Source organism: Macrobrachium rosenbergii, chromosome 15, assembly GCF_040412425.1.
Source record: "Macrobrachium rosenbergii isolate ZJJX-2024 chromosome 15, ASM4041242v1, whole genome shotgun sequence".
NCBI lineage: Eukaryota > Metazoa > Arthropoda > Malacostraca > Decapoda > Palaemonidae > Macrobrachium > Macrobrachium rosenbergii.
In genome coordinates, this window is record NC_089755.1 from 3,175,603 (window position 1) to 3,198,102 (window position 22,500).

Consider the following 22,500-nt stretch of genomic DNA (forward strand, 5'->3'; position numbering starts at 1 on the left):
ATATTCCTTTATAGGCTAACAAAATGGCATTTAATAGATCTTTATGGTCTTGCAATACAATTCTAACATTGTTCATAAATGTACTTAAATGTTGTTCATCTGTTATTATCTTAATCTCTTTGGTAATGTTTGTGTCCACTTGATTAATAAATTCCTTTATTTTTTCAATTCATTACTGTTTAAGTTTTGAGAGCTTATAATCTTATTTAACACAATGCCTCTTGTTGCTGCCCATTTCTCAGTTTGTCTATACGGGCACTTTCTTTTTCTACATTAGAGTCTGTCGCGATTCCAAATAATTGATTAAGTGCTGTTCTATAAAAGGTAAGAGGGATCGTTTGGATCTTGTATTTAACACACTTCCTATGTCATTATCTAGTTTTTCCAACAATGGTAAAACACTGTTATTTTCACTTTTCCTAATTAATGATTTTAATTCCCTTTGGACATCTTTCAATGTCATTTCATTGATAAGCACTGATGTAATGTCAATACTCACTATGCCCAAGTCCTTTATTAATTTCACAGATCCCTTTTTTTCTAGTAGTGCACCCTTCCGGATCACCACCTCAGATGACACATAAAGCAGTGTTATGATAACCAAGAAGAACCGCATGTTTGTATCTGTAAGAATAAGCCTTATCAGATATTCTGTATACATGAGGTATTTTAATGCCTACACATTGTTTATATCTAATAATTCAACACTTTACATAAATTTATCTTTTTCTTAAATTGTATTTGTTATTTATTGGTTCCTGTTCAACTTCTTTCAATAATTCAACTATTCTCTTATTGGACCAAGAGTCTGTTTTATTACCTTTACATGATTGGTATGAACAATTCTTTCCTTTAGATCACTCTCACTTATGATCTTTAGCTTATTTAACTTCAACACTTCTAATACCCTATAAGGACCTTGGAACTTTGCGGATACTTTTACATTAGGACCTTCTGGAACATGATTCTGAACATATACCTGAGCACCTACTACAATTTTTGGTTTAGCTGTATTTTTGTCATAGTACTTTGCTTGGACACTCTGAGCTTCCTTTAAGTCTAGTCCTCGTTTGTTTGATCGTTTCATATGTACGTCTAGTTTTCCAGGCAATATAGTCATCGTAGTTATAAGTATGTCGGGGTGGTGTTGCATCATCTAGTAACGTATTTGGTAGTCTCTTCTCGTATCCGTATAACAAGTAGTGTGGTGATTCTCCTACTGTCTCATTTACAGTATTGTTTATAGTAAACTGTACGTCTTCCAAAGCTAAATCCCAGTCTTCTGTATTAGGTTTAACTAAAGTTTTCAGGATATCCTTTATCTTACGATTCGTTCTTTCTACTGCTCCATTTGAACTTGGTTTATATGCTGTGATTTGACATTTATTTATCTCATAAAATTCACATAATTTTCTTAAAAGTTCACTAGTAAATTCTGCTGCGTTATCAGAAAGAAGAACTTGGGGACATGAATGTCTCGTAATAATTCTAGATTTAAGAGCTTCTGCTACTGTAATTGCATCTCTATTTCTTACTGGTTTGATCTCTACATATCTTGTTAGATAGTCTAAAAAGACTAATATTTGTTTATTCCCCCTAACAGTTGTAGGAAATGGACCTAAAAAGTCCATAGATACGACCTGAAATGGATTCAACTCCGATGGGTATTTTTCAAGAGGAGCTTTTGGATTTACGTTACCTTTATGTCGATTACAAACTACACAATTTTGTACAAAGTTCTTGGCATCCTCACTACAATGGGGCCAAAAATAGTTTCTGGTTAGGATTCTAGTTGTCTTTTTGATTCCTGGATGTCCTGCTAACTTGTATGAGTGTGTTAGTTCTAAAACTTCTCTGATTAGTGTTTTCGGGATGTATAGTCGAGAATAACCATTCTTCTCTGTTGGTCTTTTATACAGTAATCCATTGATTAAAACAAAATCAGGTTTTAAAGATTCATCTGTCATCAGTTGTCCTATTATATGCCTGATTTCTGTATCCATTCCTTGTTGTATTTGTACTCTTTCCAAATCTAAATCTACCACTTGACAGCTAAAACAAAAGTATTAGTGGTAATACATTTTTCTGTTTCTTCTTGGGCTCTGGATAATGCATCTGCTAGTGTATTAAATTTTCCTGGGATATATCTGAATTCTGGTGCAAATTCTAACACACTAATGAACCATCTATTGAACTTCATGTTATTTGTAAAAGTTCTCTTCTTAAACAAATCACAAATTGGTTTGTGATCAGTAAGTACATTGACTTTATGTCCTAAAATTATGTGTCTAAATTTCCTTAGACCCCAGTATAATTCTAAACATTCTCTTTCTATTGTGCTATAATTTTTCTCTGCAGCATTCAAAACTCTACTGGCATAATATACTGCTCTCATTCTTGTTTTGTCCTTTTGTAATAATACAGCCCCTAGCCCGGTACTTGATGCATCACAGGCTAAGTAAAAGTCCTTCGAGAAATCTGGGTAGACTAGTAGGGATTCCTGGTCATTTTACTCTTTAGTGTTTGGAAAGCTGTCTCTTGTTCTTTATTCCATTCATATTTGACATCTTTCTTTGTTAATTCTGTTAATGGTTTGGCTATTGTAGCAAAGCCTTTAATGAAAGGTCTATAGTAGCCTACCATTCCTAGGAATCTTCTCAATGCTTTCAAATTGGTAGGAGCTGGATATTCAACTATTGCTTTTATCTTGCCTGCTTGCATTCGCAGACCATCTTCACTAATTACATGTCCTAAGTATTCCAAAGATTTCATTAAGAATTGACATTTCTTTAATTTGATTTTTAATCCTGCTCTTCTTAATCTTTCCAAGACTATTTCTAATGTTTTGAGGTGACTTTCTAAATCTTTGCTAAAAATGATAACATCATCTAAGTAAACTGCAACATTTTCTATATCCCTAATATTTGAAAGCATTAATCTAACAAACGTTAAAGGAGCCGAAGTGAGTCCAAATGGCATGACTTCAAATTGCAAGTGTTCCTTGTGTGTGCTGAAGGCTGTGAATGGTTTCGACTCTTCGTCTAAAGGTACTTGCCAGTATCCACTAAGTAAATCTAAAGATGAAAATATCCTTGCACCTCCTAACTGAGCTAACATATCTTGAATCACTGGCATTGGCATTCTATCGGGGATGGTGTTGGAATTTAACTTTCTATAGTCTATCACAAGTCTCCAATTTCCATCTTTCTTTGGAACAAGTAGTAATGGAGAATTATATGGAGATTTAGAGGGAATGACTACCCCATCTTTCTTCATTTCTTCTATCAAATTATCAACTATGGTCTTTGGCTTATTGGTAATCTGTAATTAGGAATAAAGAATGGTTTTGTTCCATCATCTAATACAATTTTATGCCTTAGGACATTTGTTCTACCTAATTTATCTCCTTCTATTGCTATTACATCTCTGTATTTTTCTAATACTTGAATTAATCTATCTTCGTTTTCTGGAAAATCTGTTTTATTCACTTCTTTGCTTAATTCAGATGTTTGACCAGTTACAGAGAAAAATGCTTCTTCTTCTAATGTTAGTAATGGATTGTTAATAGGTATTCCTTTACAAAAGATAATGCCTGCATAAAGTGTTAGTTTGTTATCTGAGTAGTTCTGGACATAAACTTCACAAGTATCACCCTTCATGTGGACTAAAGAATTATCCATTCTGACAAATTCTGGTAACTCTTCATTTAGTAAAAAGAACATCTTTAACTCCTATCTCTTCTTTCCCCTTAGATGTATTTTTGTTAAACACTTTGGATGCAAAATTACCTGTCTGTTTAGTATTAATTGTACTTTATTATCATCAGCAGTGCTTACACAACATACTTCCTCATCTTTTGTTTCTGCAAAGTAACAATGTTCTGCATCTATACTAGTTTCTTCAGTTACTGCTATTATATCATTTATATCTACTTTATTTATTTTGTTTAACAACAGTACCTCATTTACTAATTTCCTTCATTATCATAGCTGATTACTACATTGCTATAATGTTCTGTATTTATCTCTGCATAATTATCCTCATAAATGTCTTGTTCCTTGTCATATTCAGAACACTGGAGATCACCTTTATTTATTTCTGGGTCACTTCTTTTGTTGGAGGGTATAATTTCTGGATGTGCACATCTTAACTTTCTAGTCTGTAATTGTGGAAATTCCTCCTTTCCGTTACCATTCATTTTAATTTGATTGTTCTCTTGATGATAGGTTATTTTCTGTATGTCTTTGTCGCTTGTTGAAGTCGTCTCAGACAAATTGATCAGATTTGGGTGAAACTTTTCTTCTTCAAGCGTAAAGCATACGCTCTTTTTATTATCTTGTGTAAGGTTAATTCTTCCTTTCTCGGCAATTCAGTATAATTCCACATTTCTTCATTAATTTATATGAGAACAACACTCAAAGGGGAAAGAACCTGTCTTCTAGAACTATAAAACTTTCAACAGTTTTATGTGACGAAAGGTCTATTTCTAAGTTCACATTGCCTAAACTTTTTATCTGTTTACCCGCTACTCCTTTTATTATCTTGCTTTGACCCTGAATTAGCGTTTCTTTAACGCCTAAGTAACTTGTTAATGTGTGTTTATCTATTATGCTTACAGTACTACCTGAATCCATAAGGACAGTACATAATTTATTCTGTATTGGAATTTTAATGATAGGTAAATCCTTTCTGATTATTTCTTCTTCATCCATGGAAAATACAACTTCTTTACTCTGCAATATTGATAGTGCGGATGAACCTTCACTTCTCCTATTTGCTAATTCTTCTCTTAATTTATCTTCTTGAAGGGACTTTCTTGTAGTATTCTGTGTAGGGATAAACTGTCATTGATTTGAAGACTTATTTGATATTGAGATGTTACTACTTAATTCAACTATTTCTTTATTTCCTTCTTGTGTTTTAAACCAGCAATTCTTTGTTAAATGTCCTATTTTCTTACAAACCGTGCAGATTCTAGGTTTTCTACACTCATTTGTAAAATGATTTGTATACCCGCAGTTTTCGCAGGCTGTCTTGGGTCTCGCCCCTTGAGCGGAATAGTTCACTTGGGTTGAAGTGTTTGTGTTTGAGTTGTGACCATATCTATAAGGTTTGTGTGGTCCACTCTTTGTTAGATTGTTTCTTCCCCTTTGATCTGGATTCCATTTTCTTTTAGTATTTTGGGCATATTTCCCTTGGAAGGTATTTGGTCTATTTCCTGCTTGTCTGGAATTATCATAGAATTTATTATTCAGTTTAAAATTAGGATTATTATTTCTGACTTTCCTTTCATTTTGTGCTTCTGTTGTTCCCACGAATTCCTTGGATAGATTTATCTCTTTCCTTTGGATTTCTTCTCTCATTGTCTTCAATGTTTGAAGGCTTGTTTTTCTGGGATCAAGTTTTATTTTTCTGAAAGCTTTCTTTTCCTCTTCTCCAAGAATATTATATATCGTTCCAAATGACACGTAATTTAATACATGCCCTAGCTCAACTAATTTCTGGGCACTAGCCCCAAACTGATCCTTGTCTCCTATAGTAATACCTGTCTTCTCTAAATCTTCGCTTATTTTCTCTATTGCATTCTCCACGCTTGCGTACAAATTAGCAATTGTTTTATATTGTGGGTTAAGAAATCTAGTTAGGTTATATAAACCGTCAGTCTGATTTACTGGTTCCCAGAGTGATAAACAAATTTCTTTAAATTCTACATAGTTATTAAGTTTGCTAAAACTTGTGGAATTCAAAGTTTTATGTGCGTCTCCATGTTCTGAGCTGACGAGCAACAAGGCTTCATTTATCTTAGCTCTTTCATCTGTTATTCCCCTGAAATTATACGACTATCTGCATCTGCTAGCCAATGATTTTCAGTATAGGCTTCGAGTCTGCTTTTTGTCAGGATTGGAATCATCCACCTGTCCACAGAAGCGGGTGGCGGTTGTTATGACGGCCGCCTGGTTCATATTAAAAAATTGTAATGTGCGAGTATTATTAGTATTATTAGTATTGTTACTATTATTATTATTGTTAGTAGTATTAGAATGATTAACACTATTTTGGTTCTGGTTATTTGTGTTATTATTGTTAGTATTTCCTTGCACTACAGCGGAGTGGGAATTTAGTCTTGAAATTCGACTTCGTCTAATTGTCGACGGTCTTAAATCGTAATGTGAATGTCTAACAGTGTTCAGTAATTCATCAAATACTCGTTGCATGTCCACACACAAAAAATTTTTCACTCAGAGTACATCAATCAAAAAATTTTTCGTTATATTGTACCAAGATTAAAAACAATTTGTCAAATTGTCACACAAAAAAATTAAATTCTCTATTGAGTTCAAGTGCACAATTAAAACCTTTTTTCAATACTCAAAATAAATTCTTATATGAAATTGGGCATCATATCATTAAAATTCATTATAATAAGTACATAAAATTACATATATAACTTCTCAAATAATCATCACCAACCGAGTAAAAATAGCTAATTCCTATCTAAATTATTTACTAAATAATTAATTTATCATAGAGAGAGTAATGCTGGTATTTATGCAAAAGAATTTTATTCACTAGAGAGAGTTTTCTTAATTTTCAATCTTATAGCAAGATGCAAAAAAATATCTTCACTTATTTATTAAGAGAGAGCGGACAGTAAATTCCTTACTGTGTTGTGTTGTTGATATCGTGATATCGCTAAATGTTGTTCATTCGGCGGTGAATGTTTCGCTGTCGGATCACTACGTCTGCGTTGTTTTTTTTTTTTTCGCTGTGGTTTTCCGCTTTCGGAATCTTGTTGAAAGTTTGTACGTTGTTTTTCTTCAATCACTCGATGCAATGTCGCTAACACTGGGCTTATTATCGCTGTCGGCGTCTTGCTCAATTTGTTGACGGTAACAGTTCAAAATGTTTTTGGCTTCGGGACGCACTAAACTGTTTTATTCACACTCGACGTTCTTGTTGTAAGCTGCTATTCGCTGGAGTATTTTTATTTCTTCTGATATATTTTGTTCGTCGTCGTAAAAAAAATCTAAGTTCGTTTTGTAGAATTTCGTTTCACTGTAACTTAAATAATTGCACTGATAATTTCATTAATGTTCGTTTGTTTCGTCTCGCCTTCTGGATCCACTTTAGCTGCCACCATTTGTAATGTTTTTATTGTTCCTTTTTTTATGTTCTTCGTTATATGTTTGCATAGATTTTAGTCTTTCTCTTCTTACCTTGGTTTCTTTCGAGGTGTCCTTCAGATCGCTTCGCGGATGATGTGCTATCTTTGTATATTTATTCCTTTTAAATATTGATATCTCTCAGAAAGGCGTATAGAGACGAGATCGGTAATTTCTTCACTTTAATTAGTACTTAATATTATAAAGATCAGTACAAAATTAACAAGTTACAATGATAGAAACGAATCACTCTTGAATCAGTCTATATGGGGAACACGGAAGCGATTGGGAGAAGTACTCTCCCTTGAAGGACACAGTTCTGACTCTCCTCTCCTCGTCGGTCTCTCACTCGTTGAACCCTCAGGAAACTTGCTATCTGTAAATCTCCACCTCCTTCTAGCCTTATTGGAAGGATTAATCAGTAAGGCCTCCCCTTCAAGTAGCTGATTGGAAGGACTGTAGTGGGTGATTCAAATCTCTCCTTAGAGGACTTGATAGGAGGTGATCTTAGGAGGGTGTGGGAAAGACCCCTCCCACACATAATTGATTGGAGGTTGAAGAAGTATATCACTTGGGTCAACCCCCAAATTCCTGGAACTTCCACGAAAACACCTTCCGGAGAAGGTGGGGCTATAGAATCAGCTGTTGTAAGCATTTAGACTGTGCTGACTCATGTTTTGCTTGGCTTCAATCGCGAGGCCATTATTTCCCATTTTTACGACTGTTTTTATGGCTTAAACACGATATACTGCAATGTAAACATCTCGCGTATTGATAACACGACACAACAGCATTTGGCCGTTATCACTGTGTTCTTTGCCTCTCTCTTTACTCTTATTTCTCTCTCCTTCTCTCCTAACTTTTTTTCTCTTTCTATTCTCTCTCTCTCTCTCTTTTCTATTTAATTTCCCTATCTATTCTACACACAACATATACATATATATATATATATATATATATATATATATATATATATATATATATATATATATATATATATATATATATCATATTATATATATATATATTTACTGTTATATTATATATATATATACCTATATATATGGGAATATACTATATATATATATAATATATATATATATATATATATAATTCATTTGCATTATGACATATTATGACTATGTATAGATATTTATACACAGAGTGATAATATACACTCACCTAATATTTCATGGATCTGTATGTTATTTTCTAATAAAGATATTCCAATAACCTTAAAACATAACGGTGTCATTTTATTATTCTTATTCTCTCTTGATTATTGCAACCCATTCTTCCTTTGTTATTGATGCATTCATATTTATTTTATTTATTTTTATAAATGCCTGTTTACATTCCCTTTCCGTAATATATCCATGTCACGAGGTTTACTGATGTGAAAACAAATTTTTATTATAATATTTTTTTAAATTCTGCATTCAAGTCTTCTATCTGCATTCATTTGATCCCTTATTTTGCTCTAAAAACAATATACTATTTATATTAAAATTCTTCATTTCGTCTCTTAGTTGGTCCAGGAGTCTGCATCAGGCATCTTAACCCTTTCAGTATTTCAATAAGAATATATCCAATGGCGTCCATAGAAAAGAGTCTTGTTTGGCATAAAGCCTACCAACAGTACAGTGAATTTTGACGTCCCGTTTTCTATGTACACAAAATATTTTGATTTGCATAATTCTATTTATTTATAATTCTGGCTCAACTATATTTTGCATCTGACTCTTTCATTGACTGATTTTTTCGAAAAATGCAGTGTTATTGTCAATAATCTTCCCTTCTGAGTAATAATAATAATAATAATAATAATAATAATAATTTTAATAATAATAATAATAATAATAATAATAATAATAATAATAAAGTAAATCATTACAGCCCTAATTCGTCTTATCTTCTATGTAGCCTATAGAGGTTATACATAGCTTTTCCATAGATCACGAACTTGCAATGGATTATACAACATTCTGACTATATTGTGAATAAGTTAACTCATCATTTTATTTTTTATTTTTTTCTGTAAGCCTCCAGTGAATGAGGGGAAACTTGTGTAAACTTCAATTCTATAAGATTTTATGAGCACCATAGTATGTTCATCGTATACTTGCCTTGTTTATGAAGTGATAAATTTGGTTCTTTGTTCTTAGCCTATGAAGAAAATTTCTCACAAGAATACTTATTAACTTTGGTACTCTGTCTCATGTTCCGTGTTCCTTTTCTGATTTGGCAGATAATCAGACTGATATGTCTGTCGCCTTGACCGGATTATTCAAAGCCTCTTGAATAATATTAAATATCTCAATTCTATGAGTCGAGCAAGAGAGTGGAGAGTTCGAAATTGAACACTTGACAAATAATAATCCATTATTTGTTATTTTTCCGAGTGCGGTTTAGAATTTCTCCTTCCAAAAGAGACACAACTGGGAGATAAAGACAGAATCCAGCCATTTGCAGGAAAGCAGTTTTGTTATATTTGTTCGTGATCATGTAATCTGACAAAATGGGCTTTGGATTTCCCCCAAAATGCATTAATTTCTCTCTCTCTCTCTCTCTCTCTCTCTCTCTCTCTCTCTGGTCTCTCTCTCTCTCTCTCTCTCAACCGGTGGTGGTATTTTATAACCTTTTAGCAATATTGAAGGAAATTATTCTAGACATAACCTGAAATTCTGAGAACTGCTGTTGACATGAGAAACTTGAGTAAATGATTTATAAAATTGTTGTGACTATTTCACTTTTAATTTTCAGTTGCTGACAGACTCTTACTTAAAGTTAGTTTCGTTCTGAAATGTGATGAATTTGTTCATTTTCTTGTGGAATTTGTAACGATAATCATCATATTGCACTAGGAGAGAGAGAGAGAGAGTGAGTAAAAATAAGTTACAGTGCAGACACAGCTATATACCTTAATTAACACTGATCAAAGTTTATTACAGTGTGATTAACAATCTTTAATTTGATTTTTTTTCAGAAGTTCTGCATCGTCTCCGTTTTGGTGAGTGTTAATACATTATTCTTTTATCGAGGGTATTCGTTTTTAAAGTTATTTATTTTTCAAGTTCTTTATTATTAACGTGGAGGGCATCCCAGTTAATTCTAAATCTTAGCCATTTATTATTATTACTGATTAGTACTTTCAAAAGCTCTTGGGGTGAGAAATCCTTTTAAAAGTGTAATTTCAAGAGTCTGCAAGTCAGAACAGGCAGTTTTGTGAAAGGAACAGAAGAATCCTTCTCATGAAAATTCAAAACGTGTTTTGGGGAACTGTCACGGGAAGACAGTCATGGAAACAGTTGCTGGGAAGAAGCAAAAACAATATTTTAGGCCAATGAATAATTTGTATGACGTTAACCATTTATGTATGAATGTTGTATGTTTGTGTGTGTGATAAATATCTATATAGGTCAACAGATAATGCAATAAATGAGTGCATTGACTTAATGCAAAATGCAGTCAAAATTCATAGAGTTGAAATGCTAAAAAATGTCTTCGACAACAGACATTTTGGAACTGCAGAAGATATATATTGACATTCCCATCCATCTGTTATTGCATTTTCTGACTTGACTCTTGCTTGCTGGGTTGCATGAATTGAATATCTCCACGAGTTTTGTATGACAAAAAGTTGTTAAACGCACGCAAGCAGACAAACACATGCACACACACAGATAACTTCTTTTGTAATTGATCGAAAAAGTAATATGATAAATATACTCTATATAATTCTCTTCTCCTCTGGAGTTTCTGGTGGAATTTATTTTCAATGCTAGACGTCTTTGTTGTTTATTTTTACGGGAGACATTCTTTTCTTCAAGATGGATATTGGAAAACACAATTGATGTAGCGTAAAATATTTGAAATATTAGATCCGATAACTACCATGATATTTCAAAAGCTTTGGCAGTCTGAATTTAAAACCAATATTGTTATTATTTATCTTCGTTTGGAGGCTAAACAGGATTATTGTTCCACTTAAGGGTTTTCTTTATTCTTAAATATAAATAACGGTGTTAAGAATTTAAGGACTATAAAGGTACGTATTAAAGAGGATTTGTAACTCCTCTTTAAATGTCAGCTATTTTAGAAAATTAAAATTCAGTAAAAATAATAAAACATATATGAAAACGGACACCAACTGTCAAAACAAAATATATCATTATAATCCAAAGCTTCAGTCTCAAATAAAACCCAACCAGAATTAAACGGTCTAAAATAGTTTTAAATAACTAAACTCCAAAAAGACAGGTGCCAGCCAAAGAATATTATGTTGTTCATTCAAAAGAAGTAGCAGAAGGTAATGATGTTACAGAAAGAGGAGACAGTAGGTTATTAGAAAAGCAGATAAATTAACAAATTAATAAATGAATAAGAGTGTAAGTAAAATATTAAAATACAAGTTGAATTCCATCAGGGGCAATTTATCAATGCACTGCATCTTAATTGAACTTCATGGTTCCAATTTATTGACATCCCATAGCTCTTAGAAGCTAAGTGGATGTCTGTTGTGTTGATATATTTGTTCTCGAAGGTCTGTAAGAATTTGTTGATTCTATTTTTTTTATGCAAATACTGAAAACTAACACGGAAGTTGCTGAGTGAGTGATATTAGCATGTATAAAACGAGTCCACTGTCTGACTAAAGGAAAGATATTCTTTTTACACGAAGGGGATTTTGTAACTGCTGTTCTTTGACGCAAAGAAGCGTTTTTTCTGAATGTAACTGATGTATTAGTATCATGGGAAAAAGGGCAATTTTAAAGAAATAACAGATGCTGTAAAAGATGGACAATGGAGATGCTTTGTGTGTTGAAAATTTTGACATCCTAGTAATAATAAGCTAGCAAAGTAAGAAAGCAAGCAAACACAGCAAGCAAGCAAAGCTAGCCACGCAAGCAAAGCAAGCATGCAAGCAAGTAAAGAAAGCAAATAAGCAAACAAGCAAAGCAAACAAGCAAACAAAAAGTGTGCAAACAATTAAAACTAGCTGTTCCAAGCAAGGTGCAATTTTGCAAGCAAGATTCATTGCAATTAGTCACAGAAAGTGAAGCAAGCAAGCAATGCAAGTAAAGCAAGCAAACAAAGCAAGAAGGCAATGAAAGTAAAGCAAGCAAGCACTGCAAGTAAGCAAGCAAATAAGCTAGAAAATAAGAAATGCAAGTAAAGCAAGCAAGCAAGCAAACAATATAGCAAACAAACAAATCTACCAAGCCAAGCTCTCCTGTCTCAAGCAAAACTATCAAACAAGGAAGCAATATCCAAGCAATGGGAGACTAGCAAGCAAATCTATTAAGCCAGGGTTCAAGCATGTCTATTAAGCCAAGCAAGCAATGCGAATCTATCTACAGTCCCTTTTCCCAATCAAAACCAGTTAACGTGGATGATGGATAACAAAGGCGGAGCTTCGAGAGGCCTTCCCTGAGATGACATTTCACCTGAGGCAGAGATTTATGGTCAATTCACTGAATATTCAATTTAATGATTCCCTTCATATATTTACCTCCTACAACCTGGCGCGCCATAACGAGAATCTAAGCAATATTGTTCATGTCACTTCAGAGGAAGAAAAACAGGAAATAAATAAAGGAAAGTGGTCAAGTTTGCTACGTTTTTAATCACATTCGTGAAATGACGATGCACTATTAAATTCTTTATTTAAAAAATGACATCTAATTAGAGCATTCATTCTCATTAATTCAGATATTTCACGCAAAAATGCAATGCTTTACTACCTTAATACAGTTCTCCTTGTATTCAATAATTTACTATATTTTAATCTTTTTATTTATAAATTTTTTTTTTTTTTTTTTTTTTTTTTGGTTTTTAATAAGTGGTCTGTTATTTCTGCGTTTTCTTTTACCTTCTGTTACTTCTTCCTAATGAAGACCATAATATTCTTTTGAAGCTTCTTGAATTTCAAGTTAGTGACCCTTGTGGTGTGCTTCTTCCATATGAAGAGAGTTCATCTTATGAATAATAATAATAATAATAATAATAATAATAATAACAATAATAATAATAATAATAATAATAATAATTTCTTGAACACCTATGAGTTGTGAGAACAGATTCATGGAATATCTGTATCATTGCCGTTGAATTATTATTATTATTATTATTATTATTAAATTATTATTATTAATTCAGAGGAAGAAGCCTATTCATATGGAACAAGCCCTGGAAGGGGTAATGACTTTCTTTAAATTCAAACTTCCCACTCAAATATGGTGTTCAGTTGGTCACTCCATGTATGTGTGCGCGTGTGTAAACATATATTTTTTCTCTTTAAATGTCGATTAGAATTCCTTCAGACTAAATAATCCCTCCCGGATTTTTCCACGTTTATAACTCGTGTTTGACAGCAAATTCAATTTCAGAAACGAAGCCCAATAATTTTTCTTGCTTATGGAGGGCTCTCCAGTTCCTGTATTCCATTTACGTTCCATAAATTTCAATAAATTCTCCGAAATAAATTTATGTAAATGGCGTTACCTGCTTTCGTCTGAGGAAGAGATTTGTAAATTCTGAGAAAGATAGATGCTTTGAAGAGCCTCCCAGGGGACATCATCCAATTGGAGCTTCAGAAGGTCACTTGCAGAGAAGATGAAAAGCATTACTACCCAACTTACAATTCTCCTTGCATTTTAATGGTTTACTTACTTTTTATCTATTTATCAGTTTGTTAATTTATCTGTTTTTTCTAATAACTGATCTCCTCTTTCTGATTATTTCCCTTTCAACCTTCTGTTACTTCAAGAGAATGAACACCATAATATTCTTTGGAACTTAAATTTCAAGTCAGTGGTCTCTGTGGCGGGTTTGTTCCATGTCAATACGGTTCGTCTTCTGAATAATGATAATAATAACTGAAATAAAGAAAGGGAATTACTTTGATGATGCTTTGATAATGACCATTTAATTTTGAATTTCTGTTGAACAAATCTCCTTCAGCAAGTTATATCTTTATTAATTTTCAGTCTTTTTCTTATTATTATTGAGGCTGAACCTCAGTCGTTTAGCTAATTTCCAAAAAGGTATCTGAATAATTCCATCCCGGTAGGGAGTTAGTGCCGTCAGTGCACCTCGCGTGGTGCACTGTAGGCATTATTAATGTTCTTTGCAGCGTCCCTTCAAATGGCCCTTAGTTGCAACCTCTTTCAATCCTTTTACTGTACCTCCATTCATATTCTCTTTCTTCCATCTGACTTTCCTCAACCCTCTCCTAACAATTGTTTCATATCAGAACAACTGCAAAGGTTTTCCTCCTGTTGCACCTTTCAAACCTTTTTACTGCCAATTTCCCTTCCAGCACTGAATGACCTCACTAGGTGCCATTGACAGCACTTGTCCTTTGAACTAATTCTTATGTTTCATTTACTCTATTATATTTCAGTAATTCCATGAGACTCTTTCATAATTAAGAAGGAATTATTACCTGCAAACTTTAGGGACGGAAATCCATCTCACCTGAGCAGGTGAGTGTTTGTACCATGTCTCTCAATTTCCCCTGTTAGTTAATTAGTGACCCCTTTCACCCTCCCAGCCAGTTCTTTGTTTGACCTCCTCTTCTCAGGTCAGCTCTCAGCTAGTTAGTACAGGTACTTGATCATGAATACCTTAGATTAATGTTAGTGAGGTTGGAATTGAGAGTTTGTGCATCCAGTGGATGGTATGTGTTTGTGTCTTTATATATATTTATATATTTATATATATATATATATATATATATAATATATATATATATATATATATATATATATATATATATATATATATATAAATATATATATATAATATATATGGAATATATATAAATTTCTGACTCAAAATATATAACCCAGGTCTCTCAGGTAAAGCAAGGGCGTTATCCACTGGGCCATACAAGTCTAAAAGAAGTTGGAACCTGAGAGCAACTGCACCCAAGGAATTACCTGGGCAAGCTATACTGCTTGCATACCAGCGATTTTTCCCCAACTTCCCGACTCAGCAATGACCCAATAGACAACATTTCATTCGAATTATCCCTTCTGAGTGAATAAGATAGAAATCATCAACACACAATCACGTGTGGAACAGAAATGAATTTCTGACTCACGTCGGGATCGAACCCAGGTCTCTCAGATGGAAAGCAAGGGCGTTATCCACTGGGCCATACAAGTCTAAAAGTTGGAACCTGAGAGCAACTGCATATATAGGAATTACCTGGGCAAGCTAACTGCTTATATACCAGCGAGTTTTCCCCAACTTCCCGACTCAGCAATGACCCAATAGACAACATTTCATTCGAATTATCCCTTCTATAGTAATAAGATAGAAATCATCAACACACAATCACGTGTGGAACAGAAATAAATTTCTGACTCACGTCGGGATCGAACCCAGGTCTCTCAGGTGGAAACAAGGGGCGTTATCCACTGGGCCATACAAGTCTAAATAGTTGGAACCTGAGAGCAACTGCATATATAGGAATTACCTGGGCAAGCTAACTGCTTGCATACCAGCGAGTTTTCCCCAACTTCCGATCAGCAATGACCCAATAGACAACATTTCATTCGAATTATATCTGAGTGAATAAGATAGAAATCATCAACATACAATCACGTGTGGAACAGAAATAATTTATATCACGTCGGGGGGAAAACCAGGTCTCTCAGGTGGAAATATAGGGCGTTACCACTGGGCCATACAAGTCTCTAAAGTTGGAACCTGAGATACTACCCATATATTACCTGGGCAAGCTAACTGTTATATACCATATAAATTTTCCCAACTTCCCGACTCAGCAATGACCCAATAGACAACATTTCATTCGAATTATCCTTCTGAGTGAATATATATAAATCATACATACAATCATATGGAATATAAATAAATTTCTGAATCACGTCGGGATCGAACAGGTCTCTCAGGTGGACAAGCAAGGGCGTTATATATATATATCTATATATAATTGGAACCTAGCAACTATATATATATATACCTGGGCAAGTCCTAAACTGCTTGCATACCACAAAAGCAGAGAAAGTTGATAAAATGAAACTCATATTATACCCAATGATACATTTCATATATATATTATATATTCTAAGTGAATAAGAATAAATCATCAACACACAATCACGTATGGAATATAAAAAATTTCTGACTCAAATCAGGATCTAACCCAGGTCTCTCAGGTGGAAAACAAGGCGTTATCCACTGGGCCATACAAGTCTCCAAAAGTTGGAACCTAAGAGCAACTGCAAAAAGGAATTACCTGGGCAAGCTAACTGCTTGCATACCAGCGAGTCTTCACCAACTTCCTGACTCAGCAATGACCCAATAGACAACATTTCATATTCATTATCCTTCTGAGTGAATAAGATAGAAATCATCAACACACAATCACGTGTGGAACAGAAATAAATTTCTGACTCACGCTGGTATGCAAGCAGTTAGCTTGCCCAGGTAATTCCTTGGGTGCAGTTGCTCTCAGGTTCCAACTTCTTTTAGACTTGTATGGCCCAGTGGATAACGCCTTGCTTTCCACCCGAGAGATGGGTTCGATCCCGACGTGAGTCAGAAATTTATTTCTGTTCCATACGTGATTGTGTTGATGATTTCTATCTTATTCACTCTCCAGAAGGGATAATTCGAATGAAATGTTGTCTATTGGGTCTGAGTCGGAAGTTGGGGAAAATCGCTGGTATGCAAGCAGTTAGCTTGCCCAGGTAATTCCAGTTGCTCTCAGGTTCCAACTTCTTTTAGACTTGTATGGCCCAGTGGATAACGCCCTGCTTTCCACCTGAGAGACCTGGGTTCGATCCCGACGTGAGTCAGCAATTTATTTCTGTTCCACACGTGATTGTGTTGATGATTTCTATCTTATTCACTCAGAAGGATAATTCGAATGAAATGTTGTCTATTAATCATTGCTAGTCGGGAAGTTGGGGAAAACTCGCTGGTATGCAAGCAGTTAGCTTGCCCAGGTAATTTTGAGTGCAGTTGCTCTCAGGTTCCACTTCTTTAGACTTGTATGGCCCAGTGATAACCTTGCTTTCCACCTGAGAGACCTGGGTTCGATCCCCGACGTGAGTCAGAAATTTATTTCTGTTCCACACGTATTGTGTGTTGATGATTTATATCTATTCACTCAGAATATAATATCGAATGAAATGTTGTCTATTGGGTCATTGCTGAGTCGGGAAGTATGGGAAAAAATCATATTGGTATGCAAGCAGTTATTATAATAGGTAATTTTATATATAGTTAATATATGTGGTTCCAACTTCTTTTAGACTTGTATGGCCCAGTGGATATATATATTATTATATACCTGAGACCTGTATCCGATCTATGAATGGGTCAGAAATTTTATTCTGTTCCACACGTAATTGTGTGTTGATGATTTATATATATATATATATATATATATATATATATATATATATATATATATATATATAATTATTTTGTTTGAGAACTATTTTCAAAGCGTATCATTAACTTCCTCTCTCTCTCTCTCTCTCTCTCTCTCTCTCTCTCTCTCTCTCTCTCTCTCTCTCTCTCTCTCTTTCCACGTTAATATACGAGACTCAGAGAGAGAGAGAGAGAGAGAGAAAGTTCTTATCACGGAAGTCCCGCTGTCATCATAAATCTCAAGTGAAAACACCAAACATCACTTATATGACTCTTACTGATGCTGAAAACACTTTACCTCTCTCTCTCTCTCTCTCTCTCTCTCTCTTGCATTGCTAATGACGTAAAATATGCATTAACAGTGGCACTAGGATGACGATGCACTTACGAGTTCTCATAAACTCTCACATAAGAAAAGATAGTCTGGAACATTGAAGGTTTCAACAGTTATAATATTTGAAGTATTAGAACAATCATTCTTTTTGGGGGGATGTATTAGATGCTATATAGTGATATACAGAAATATATATATATATATATATATATATATATATATATATATATATATATATATATATATATATATATATATAATATATATATATATATATATATATATATATATATATATATATATATATATATATATATATATATATATATATATATTTATAAAAGAATATTTATCAACCCTTATCCCCTAATATGCAAACTAACATACTGTATTTGAAAAACCCCTTATCAGATAATTAACATAACATTAATTGCTTATCCAGTAAATGATTTCGTCAGACTCTGTTCTACAGTAAGAACATTAACTGGACTGTGCTTTATTTTCCTTTGAGAAATAAAGGAAAACTTTTTCAGAAAAAATTCTCTTGGGCAATGAAAATCTTAGATGTTCCCAGAAATTCTGATTAAATAATAGTAAAAAGTAATAAAAAGCATTACAAAATAAAAAGTGTAGTGAACTTTCTTTATACCAGCAAATCTGCTGTTTCATCAACAATAATTTTATTCCTGTTTGTTGGGTTTCAAACTGATACATTTCCCTTTGCATCAATAAAAAATGCCTGCTATAAGGAAATCAACGGCTGAATGTATTTTCAGGATATATTCCTTTTTCTCCGAGAACGAATGTTGGCCATTCAATTTCCATCATTCCACTTTTTCCAGTCTTTTGTAAAGCATTTATTTTTGTCGAACGCAAATGCAGGACGTGGTGTGGCCCCTGGTCTCCATTAGGAAGAATTTATTGCGCTCTGTTTCTCTGAAATAAAAACACTTGACTTGAGAATTTGGCCCTGAAAGGGTGGAATGTATACAAGATTAAAGTTCGCCTTCACTCCGAGAACGACGTGTGAAAGTTTGTTTTATCTTTTACAATATTAGGTTTTTGTAAAAGAAAAAATCTAGAATGTTGTTATTCCCGCCATAAGTTTCAAGTCTACAGTTATAAAGTGAAAGTTTATTCTTCACATAACACTTGACATATCAGCAAGCATTGCTTCTTGTCACATCACATTTGAAGATTTAACATCAAGTCTACATTTCCTGAACTTCGATCTGTCCTCAGAAAGTTAAAGTATCTCAAACTCATATTTTGTTTCGTCATTCCTATATCTTATGATCCCAGTAATACCAAAATGGAATATTATAAGAACGTTTTTGAATATTTAGCTTTTATTTGAGAGGCCTTTATGGTACACAGCGAGTTACCAAATGTATTAGTCATTTAAAAGGGAAAAGTACTGAGGACTAAATAAAAATTGCAAAAATTTCACAGCATCACTCAATCTGATTTTTTATATTGACATTTTATTCATTCTTTATCACATTTAATTTGTTAACTAAAACTTTTTGCTTCCTTTCTTTCTTTCTTTTTTGTGAATGTCTTAATTTTCTGCGAAACTAACGCTGCTCTCCTGTTTTATATTGTCAAGAATTGCAGTTAATTCTGACGATGATCAGTTTAATTTTTTCAACACTTCTACAGGCCTTCGTGATTCCCATTACACAACCACTTCACCTGTTTTTAAACTTTATGTTTTCCTTCAGCTACAAAAAACCAAGGTATGTCATCCTCTTTGTCTTTTTCGAATATACACAGACAACAGACACCCACTGTGCTCTCGAGATTCAAAGAAGGCTGTTATCTATACAGACTTCTCTTGGGCCAAATATCTCTGAAACCTGACGAAGGACATCAGTTTTCATGGAAGGTTTGAACCGAGAATAATCATACACATTCTCGACTAGGTGAGACTTTCGTTCTCAGAAAACCTCTTGTTCTCTGAGACTGTCAACTGGAACCAAAATTACACGAACGCTCTAATCGAGGAACTAATTAGAATCATCATACTAGCAATCCCCGTTGGGCAGGGTGGGGATGCCGTCAGTGCACCTCACGTGGTGCACTGTAAGCATTACTTAAGGTTCTTTAGGCATCGTCTCTTCTATTGACCATAGCTGCAACCTTTTTCATTCTTTTTACTGTACCTTCGTTCACATTCTCTCTCTTCCATCTTACTTTCCTCAACCCTCTCCTAACAATTGTTTCATAGAGCAACTGCAAAAAGTTTCCATCCTCCTGTTACACCTTCCAAACCTTCTTTTCTCTCAATTTCCGTTTCAAAAATAGTAAGGTTTGGAATTCCAGTAGAACTGCAGTGCCTTGACAGTATCCTAAGCTATAACTTTGAGTCTTGCTAACGTGGCTTCTTCTTGACAGTTTTACAGAAAATCTCTCTCTCTCTCTCTCTCTCTCTCTCTCTCTCTCTCTCTCTCTCTCTCTCTGGAACTTCCCTGCTGTTGCCCAATCCGTTTTACGCTTGTTAGATGCAACAACATGAGACTTCGTGAAGCCCTGGAACAGTATGGCTTTCAGTGAATGAACATAGCCATGTCAGACGCATAGTAGATGCCAAGGGAAATTATCGTACCTCCGCCATGCGAGACCTTGTCCCGCAGAATTTGCAAAGGAGAAACTAAAGATCTTTTGGGTTTAGACAAGGAGAGAAATTTTAACTTCTTGTGCGTAAAACATGGCTTTCGCATCATTTGGTAAAATGAAATTATTATGATTTGATTATGCTATTGTGTTATTTATTTTGGTGTGTTCATTCGGGAATTCTTAACGAAAAATTTTGACGAAATGAGAGAAAACTTCTTTATCGTTTCAGAAATATAAGAAATATGGTCAAAAATTCGTTTTAGCTAATAGAATTCGTAAAATTTTTGAGCGCAGCTTCTTTTATGAATTTCGGGTATAATACCTGTGACAGGCTCTGAGGGAATATTGCAATTTCGAAGGCTAAGAAATTCCGGGAACAAACGTGAGGTGCTCTTGGAAAACACAATGCACGAGGAGACTGCTCTCTTTGAGACTAACAATGAACAACTTTAATCAGCAACAGACCTCCTCATGAGGTTTCATTCTTAATGAAGCTTGAGAATGGAAACCACACGTGACTGATGAAGCTCAGGCTTTGCTCTTTGTAATTTTAGCTTTCACCTTTTTTCTTTTTTTTTCCAAGTCAAAACATTTCAGAGCCTGAAATGACAAGATGAAATAATAAGGTGTCCCTTTAAATCATTCAGTCACTTCACGGCAACTCTGTTGCCTGCCACGTTCAATGACCTAGATGTTGTGACGCCAATGCTAATGGCCACAAATCAGTCAATTAACCAACTGCCCGCCAGGGCGGCACCCTCCTCCCCCCTGCTGTGGTTGCCAGACGTTGCTTTCGAGGTTGACAATTTGTGCGTGAAAGTACAATAATCGCTCTTTTGCGGGAAGCTGAAGTCAGGGTCGAAGTCTTCACGCATACGAATGCGGGTCTTCAATATTTTTTTTCTGAGCCACCCTGTCAGTCAGTCAGTCTAGCCTCGCACAGGTACCTGAGTCAGATGTGGTAGACTAGCCATCGAACAGACAGTGAGCCAAGTGCTGGTTTGAACTCAAACATTCATAATTTGATTAATAAACGATAAATACTGACTTCCTTTATTTAGCATTACTTATTATATTAAACATAAAGTCAATAATGCGTCTTTTATGTGGCATCTCATTTGGGCAGCAACTGAAGGGTGATGATGTGTTGGCATCACCTGACCAGATGTGATAAGTTGGCAGCCCTGGTTCAAGTGGTAATGTTGGCTGCCCTGATTGGGTCGTAGGTGGGTGCGAGGGGCGATCTTGCAGGTCATCCTCGGGGTGAGATCTCACTAGGCGATCACCCTTGGTGCTCTGGAGGTCGTCCTCGAGGGGCGTAGGTTGGGATGCGGATCTAGCCTGGGTGTCCTCGGCTTTCCTGACGGTTGTAGGGAGAAGGAAGGTCTCCTGAGTTACATTAAGGTTCGGTTTTTCCTTCCCTTTGTGGAGCGCCTCTAGGATGCGAAGACGACGAAGGTCAGGGGTGCTGTCAATAATTTCGAAATGTCCGGCAATGTTGCATGGCGGATCCTCTGGTTGTGGGCAGTCTTCCAGTGATTAAAGATGGTTCCCTCCTGGGCATGGTAAGAGATCCGTTTGGAGAGGCGCATGGATGTCATGCCGATGTAAGTTCCGGGGCATCCTTGGAAAGGGCACGTGTATCGGTATATGATATTCGTCCTCTTCATGGGATCTTGGGGAGGGGCAGAGTTGTTCTTCATCACTAGACTGCACATCTTCTTGCTCCTGTAGAAGATAACCAGTTGGATCTTCTTGCTGCTGTCGGTGGGGGCGACGTTGTCCCTAATGATATTTTTCAGGGCCCGTTCGTCCTCCTTATATCGTGAGTGGTAGTTCCCTTTGCAGAAGAGGGTGATCATCTCTGGTGTATCTCGTCTCTCCTCTTGGTTATACCACTTCTCCATCGTCCTTTTGTAGGCGCGGCCTGGATGCTTCTGTTGGGATGACCATTATTAAATAGTACCTGGGAGG

General features: G+C 35.0%; 1 protein-coding gene across 1 annotated transcript in view; it reads left to right on the forward strand.

The window, feature by feature from the left end:
• Positions 1-14,768, forward strand: part of LOC136846847 (DNA-directed RNA polymerase II subunit RPB1-like) — a 35,647-nt gene extending 20,879 nt beyond the window's left edge. Inside the window, exon 3 of the mRNA XM_067118115.1 lies at positions 14,749-14,768. Within this exon, the coding sequence (XP_066974216.1) occupies positions 14,749-14,768 (20 nt within the window). The remainder of the gene's footprint in view (positions 1-14,748) is intronic.
• The last annotated feature ends 7,732 nt before the right edge of the window (positions 14,769-22,500 follow it).